The 7,771-nt window shown below is 42.0% G+C and overlaps 1 protein-coding gene across 1 annotated transcript in view; it reads right to left on the bottom strand.

Annotated features, from left to right (window-relative positions):
• Positions 1–4,263: 4,263 nt before the first annotated feature.
• The window catches only part of LOC101845707 (heat shock protein 83), a 16,224-nt gene continuing 12,716 nt past the window's right edge, over positions 4,264–7,771 (bottom strand). The window contains exons 5-6 of the mRNA XM_005102828.3: positions 5,805–6,138; positions 4,264–4,675 (exon numbers count right to left, since the gene is read on the bottom strand). Of these exons, the coding sequence (XP_005102885.1) occupies positions 4,560–4,675; positions 5,805–6,138 (450 nt within the window). The 3' untranslated portion in view covers positions 4,264–4,559. The remainder of the gene's footprint in view (positions 4,676–5,804; positions 6,139–7,771) is intronic.

Raw genomic sequence — 7,771 nt, 5'->3', positions numbered from 1 at the left:
AGGGGGGGGGGGGGTTTAGCTTATTTGGGCCACAGTGGCCTAAATAAGGTAAAGGAGGGGGGTTTAGCTTATTTGGGCCATTCTTACCCTTGGTCCACTTTTCATTTAGTACCACCCTCTATTTTGAAATAATCCCCCGCACTAAATATAAAGATCAGTAGAATCTTGACCTTGCAAATTCATGGTTAGTTCAAGAAATCTACCATATTATGTGGCCTAAATAAGGTAAGGGGGGGGGGGTAGCTTATTTGGGCCACAGTGGCCTAAATAAGGTAAAGGAGGGGGGTTTAGCTTATTTGGGCCATATGCGGCCTAAATAAATAAGGTTACCCTAAATAAAATACTGCTATAGCGCAATCAGACAAACATGCGAGTCGGTTATACTAGTTATAGCGGAATATTGCTGCTGCTGTGCACACCACACAGGCCATTTATTCATGCAAAACCTCGCCGGTAGTTGGTGATCTTGCGAAACAAAGAATGGGAGAGCCCACATGTGCCAACAATGAAGGCGGAGCGAATGAGTGGGGAGGATGTGGTAGTGGCATGCACAGACAAGCAGAACGCATGGTGCGATAGGTCAGCCTAGTCTAGATTATCTAGGCCTAGCCTACCACGCCTCTCACTTCTCCGATGCGGGGACGGAGAGGTCACGATAATGTGACTGTGATAGATGGATCGAATGTGGGACGTGCACAAGTCACATGCAGACGGAACGCACCACAGGGTGTGGTGGGGTGGGGGACAACACAGCGGGCGAGTTAGCTTAACTAGAGAACTTTATTTCTGATCACCGACGCCGAGCTGTCAACATCGCTAGCGCTAGAGAAAGAAACCTAATTCGATTTTTTATCAAGTAAGACCTCGAGATCACGTTGAGCCAAATCATCATCAGGGGAGATTACAAAAAGAAAAATAGAAAACCAGACTCATCATAGATTAGGCCTACTGAACTCTTTCCCTTGAATAAATTACTGGATCCCTTATAACGAGAATCCTGCTATAACGGATGTTTCGCACCGGTCCCCTCCCTCTCATTAAACAGGATTTCACTGTACTGTACTAGATCTAGTACTATAGATAGGGCCTACTATTTTTCTGCCAAATCTAGGATCAATTTGGCAGGAATTTTTTCCCTCATATTTCTGACACGCAACACTGCCCTCAGCATGATTGATTGCACGCGTGACGAGCCAGTCATCGGTACGGTCAGCATCACTACCCCCCCCCCCCCTTCCTCCTCTCGTGGTGAGAAAAGAACCACATTTTGGCTACTGTAACAATGAATACATGTAACAAAGAATACCAACCGGCGACCAGAATGGCTGTAGAGTCGGGGTTTTTAGTTGAGAATGCGAAGTGGATGTGTTCGAGAACTCTGTGGATACAATACATGATAAGAAAACATAGGTAGTGAAACAGGACCGAGAATTATGTTCGAGATACCAGAGAATTCGGGATTTTCGTGTTCGAAATTCGTGGTCTCTACTGCACTACACTACATATGGCGCACGGCACCCACAGTGGCTGCTTGATAATCTTAGCAACACGCATCTCTGCAAGTTTGACCTATTTTTAGGCAATTGTCGATTTTCTCTTGATTTGCACTGATTACGAGACATTTATATATATTTTAATTTATTTTTAAGGACCTCAAGGCTGGTGGGCGCCCACGAAGCTTTTACTTTTATTTTGTGAGGGTTCACGTTCGTCTATACCGGTAGTTTCTGTACTGTATTCATGTGACAGGTTTGAGGCGGCCCGAAGATGAGGAGTGGTGGGCATCAGGTGCTAAAATATAAATACGTCAACAGGGACCTGACACGTGTGTTGTAGAGTTGTAATGTCTGTAGTCTAGCTTCTGATCTGGCTGGCAGAAATTTTCTAAGGTAAAAGTCTTCCTCCTATTAAGTTTTTAACTCAACAAACTCAAAAATACAGTAGTCAAACCACAAGTGACAATGCACCGCCCGATAATGCCAGAGAGTGCAAGAATCTACTTTTGACTTTACAATACAAAATAGTTACACCATCTGGATGAGTTGTAGGATACGGACCTTAACAAACATTATGTAAATTAGCCCGCCCGGCTGTACCGCCACAGGTACACACACTACACATGGTGCACAGCACCCACACATTGGTTGCTTGATTATAATACTAATACTATACTACTACATGTACTACTACTACTATCATTGATACCGTAGTGATACATTACATTATATTATATGTGTGTACGTTTCTACGAGCTTGGTCAATTTCTAGAGCTAATCAGTTTATTCAACTGGTTTGCGTTGATTTTTGATGTTCAGGGATCTAATTTAAAAAAAAAAGAAATCAAAATTATTAAAGTAATCTGGATAAACTTCAAAGGAACTATACTGTACCAACTTGGCCTGCAAGCAAAATAGCCAAACTGGCATCGCCAGGTATCGAGAGTATCAGTATCACATCTCAATGACCTAAAAAAAAAGGCTGGCGGGCCGTGAGGACTACAGCTCAAATCTAATGACACACAAACAGCCTAGCTTCTCTGCTCCTACCTTTTTTGTTTTTGTAGAGGTTTTACGGTGCTCGCAACTGCATAAGGTCATTTGAGCGCCAGAAGATTAGAGTTAGAGGTGTCACAAGCGAGTAACAAACAAAAAAAAAAGAAAAAGGGGAGATAAGGACGATAGAAGAAGATGTTTGATAGGAAAGGAGGAGCAAACCACACCTGAGCACCCACTCTACCTTCTTTAAATTTTGAACTTTCATAGACCGTAATTAGTTAAATTAGGTTCAGCTGGCGCTATGCAGGTACATGTACATGTATTGTCAGCTGCACATGACTCATGACAATCACGCAAGACTACGTCTGTCTCGATGAGGAAAGACTGGCTAGTTTGTCTCAACCACTAGTCATGATGGCTGCAGGCTGTGCGCATTGTGATTGTTCTACAGTGGAACTCGGATTCAACGAGGTCGCCGGGCCTGACCTAAAATATCGTTGAATCCGAGTGTTCGTAGTAAGTTATAGCAAACACAAGGTTTTGTGTATATAATTACAGGCTCTGAGCAAGTAATGTAAAGAGAAGTCACTACTACGTCAAGACTAGCTTATCATTGTGATAGTGATCAGTTGCGGAGGGTGGAGGGTGAAAAAGGACTGTGCCACGGTTGTATCTGCGACGTTCAACGCCCGGACCTCTAGTGCCCCCCCCCCCAAACAGCCACACATGTGTAGGCTGCCCATCCGACCCCGTCACACGCTAGAGTAGACACATGCCCGTGCCTAGAACTAGAACGCACGTGTTGGTATGAAAAAGGCCACTGCATGCAATCGAATAAGTGAATAATGGTTCACGATGCAGGTGCAATGGATGGTTTCTGGGAATCGATAAAGTCCGTTCTGGGAGAAAAACGAGCGAAGCCACGTCTCCGAGGGCTGTTCACCCTGGAAGCGACCTCGACCTCGTTGAATCCGGGTTTTTTAAAATTGATTTTAAAGAAAAAAAACGGGGAATCTCATCTGGTTGAATCCGAGTTCCACTGTACATTTTCAGCTTGCTTTTTATCCTGCTAAATTGTAACCGTCACAGAACAGATGAAAGAGTAGACCACCATAATATTGCAAAGTGGGCCCCACTTTTATTTTTAACGCGACAGGATTTCGGCTACAGCAGGCTCATCACGACATAATAATCCCAGAGTCCGATCTTTCAATGTATAGAGTAAAAATACCTTTACAACAAGGCATGTGTGCAATCATGCTTAGCTTACTTTAGCAATGGTGTAATATCCACAGAATAGGAAAAAAGACAGCTTAAAAAAAATTATATATTAAAATAAAGCCAACATTGTGAAACCGAATTGCTCTTACGCGATTAGTCATTATAATAGTAGTAGGCCTACGTTGATGGTATACACAAATATCATGTGAGCAGGGAAGGGGGGGGGACTTTACTCCTCCCCCACCCCACCGTCTCAAAAATTATTCCTCTTGAATCTTGTTTCATTAGATCTAGCGTATGGTGATGAAAATATGTGGACTGTAAAGTGAACAAGCTATAGCACCCAAGGAAACAAACCCACGAAAATTGCGGGGTTGAAACTGGAACTTTCATGGACCGTTTTGCGAAACTTTCACTGGAATGCTAAATTCAGCCTTCTTATAATGACTATAGTTGGATAAATATGAATTGTGGATGATCTCCTCCCCCCTACCATCCCCATCTGGCACACTTCACAGGCATACAAAAAACAAACAAACCCAAAGTGAACGATTAGAACAACATTTATTTTTATCTATCAAAGTAAACAGAAGAAAATAAATGAGTGCAAAGTGGCAGTCTTTTTAGGGTGAAACATTCGATTTGACTACAGAATCAATGGCCAATGAAAAGCTATTAATGTGACCCAAAACCCGTTTAGTTCATGGATCATGTCAAAAAAATTACACCAAAAAACAAAAACGAACAAGAACGTGTAAAAGTAAAAACTTTCTACCCTCCACAGCACATTCTGAATTGAAAAAGTAATCAAATCAAGCATTTCAAATAATTGTAAGTTCAGAGTTAGTCCACTTCCTCCATGCGAGATGCATCATCATCATCTCCTTCCAGAGGTGGAATCTCTTCTCCTGCAGCCTCGACAGCAGCATCACCAGAGGCACCATCGTCATCATCAATTCCTGTGAGACGAAACAAAATTGTTATTTTATAACCAAAAGAAGGCAAGCAAAGCAGAAAGATATAGGTTGGAAACATTTGTAAACTGGAACTTGGATTCAACTAAATCACTGTTATACAGTGGAACTTGGATTCAACTAAATCGCCGGGGATGTAAGAAGGCAACTGATAGGAAGCATAAACAATAGGCTAAGTGAATAATGGTTCAAGACACAGGTGCCATGGACGGTTTTCGGGAATAGATATAAGGTAAATGAGCGAAGTCACGTCAGCAGGGGTTGTTCATCCTACTAGTGACTCAGTTGAATCCGAGCTTGCTCATTTATGAGTTCGCTGAATATGAGCTATCTTTGTTGATTTTTTTTAAATAGAACCCCCCACCCCCCAACCGGAACTCCTTTCGTAGAATCCGAGCTTTCATTGAATCGGACTTCCACAGTACAAAACAAAAACAACTGCAAAACATTTCACTGTTCACTTCTAATCAAATCTGAGCTTCTAATAAGACAGAAACCTGATGGCAAAATGAAGCCAGCAAGTAAAGTACAGTATAAACATGAATGTCCACCACATGGTTTTTCTCCTCTTTCACAGTCACATAATGACTACGAGAAGGTCATGGAATATGCAGGAGTGACTCATCAGCTGACAAGAGCAGTCAGGAGAATCAATTTCTGTACAACGTTGTGGAAAAGGTCACCTCATATCCTGAAAGGATTATTGGCTCCTGTTTGCCACATAGACAGAAAACAAGTCTTGCCGAGGCAAGTCTCGCTCAGCGTCAACGTTGATTTTACCACACAAAAATTTCAAAACCCTTTATATCACCAACCTTAAGACGTGCCGAGTTAGGCTGAAATTTCACGGTAACCTTTTAAGTAACTGAAGGTGAAAGAAAGTCACCCCAACAGAGGTTGGACTGACCAGAACCATCACAATGTTTTTTCTATACAGTTGACAGTAACTTGACAGTCGTTTCGAAGTAATGGTAACAACAAGTCGCATGTTATTGTACAATGTCCGATGTTTCTGATGTGTAAATTTGGTTTCTAAAAATTACCTCAGACTCAAGTGAGTCAAAGAAAGAGCATACATCACAACAACAAAAACCCCATCACAACTGATGCTTACCCAAACCGAGCTTGATCATTCGGTGAATTCTGTTGGCATGGGAGGTGGGGTCTTCAAGGCTGAAACCTGAAGCAAGAAGAGAGGTCTCAAACAGCAACAAGCACAAGTCCTTCACAGCTTTGTCATTCTTGTCAGCATCTGCTTTCTCCTTCAGGGTGTTGACAATAGGATGATCTGGGTTGATCTCCAGGTGCTTTTTGGCTGCCATGTAACCCATAGTGCTGGTATCACGGAGTGCTTGAGCCTTCATGATTCTCTCCATGTTGGCGGACCAGCCATATTGAGATGTGACAATACAGCATGGGGATGTGACCAGGCGGTTTGACACAACAACCTGCAGAGAGAGCAAAGCACAATTTTAGAATTTGCACAGGTCTCCTCTAGAAACATATTACAGGCAGGCCATTTTTAGAGGTACAGTATTGTGCTTGGACATTCACAAGGAGACAAAGTTGGGTAAAATAAAAAAACAGAAACCCCACAGCAAAAACTTAACAAAACTGCACAGAACCAGAGAATTTCAGCATTAAGCAGAACGCTAATGGAAAAAGGGGAGGCCACTCCTTTTCAAACTTGCAACCAGAACTAACAGGATCAAAAGCCTGGCCCAGAGCTTCCAGCAGCTGAAGTCATTTTATGAGGATTTTCAGGTCCAGGGCAGCCTTAAGTTTAGGATTTTCTTGTTTCAGAGCATCCTAAATATGCCATTCCTGGCTATTCAAGCCTAAATTTAACAAAAATCGTGAGAAAAAACATACTTTGCATACAGAAGCTAATCTCCTTGTGCTAATCCATAAATTCAAGGCCACGCTCAACTTAAATCCACAACAATATTTACAAATAAACAAGCCTCATGTTTACAGTGCTGGTGCTCTGCTTGTGCTTTAGAAAGTGAAAGACACTGACTACACTTCCATATAAATAGAAGAGCACTTCTGGTATGGGTTGGGTATTGTTGACTGCTATTAGTAATTACAGAAAATTTTTAATTTGCATTTTAAAAAATTTAGCACGGATTTTCACAATCAAGCTTAATCTACCACAAAAAAATAAAGTTGTCTAAGTCTACTTTAATTTGTATGATTTTAAAAAATTGGCATGAATTTGATTTTACGAAAAATTTCCAGACGTGACAGGTAGAATGAAATTCACAACAACAAAAATAAAAGTTCAGTGTTCTGTTTCGATTTGTATGCATGTGTGAGTGTTTGGTGAAAATATAAAAGCTGGTCTGTCCTTTGATTCAGACCCATGCACTGAATTACATGAGACAGGTAGGTGTACGCCACAAGGTGATTTCGTTGCGTGAACAACACCAGTACTAGATCTAGCCCTAGAACTACGACTCGGGCCGTGCTAGGGTACATATCCAGGATCCTAACTATCAGACACATCATATTCTGAGACCCTAGAACTAGTAAACGTACAGAAGTATCGAAAATGACGAAATTATGTGATTCTTGTTCATGCGACTTCTTCGACCATTACTACGACGCGACTATCGGATTACTATAAAAGCTGTATAGAAAAAAAACAAAGCACGAGTTCCGGTCAGTTCAACCCAAGTTGGGGTCACTGTCCTTCACCTTCAATAACCAATAAACCACGGGCCCCAGAGACTCGAAACGTAGTCCAAGTAGCTCAAGCCTGGCCAAACAAGGGTACGAGGCGGGTCACGCGATCTGTGCAGCGAAAAAAATTTTCCAAAGTTGGTCACGCAGGGCTTGTGTGAACCGTCTGAAGTGAGTTGAATTATGAATGACTGACAGCTGATCAGTGTCTTTATTTCCACTCCCCACGGGCAGCCGGTATACAGTGTGGCTATATTTTGCAGGTAACATGAGCGGAAAACAGGAAAGGGGGAGTCAGCCTAAAATATACTATTAACTAAACCTGTTGGAATTTTTTTTACCAAGAGGGTGCAAAGAATAAAAAGAGAGTAAGCCACAAATTCATTCACCCCCCCC

This window comes from Aplysia californica, unplaced genomic scaffold (genome assembly GCF_000002075.1).
Source record: "Aplysia californica isolate F4 #8 unplaced genomic scaffold, AplCal3.0 scaffold00344, whole genome shotgun sequence".
Lineage (NCBI taxonomy): Eukaryota > Metazoa > Mollusca > Gastropoda > Aplysiida > Aplysiidae > Aplysia > Aplysia californica.
This window is presented reverse-complemented; position numbering and strand designations above follow the sequence as displayed.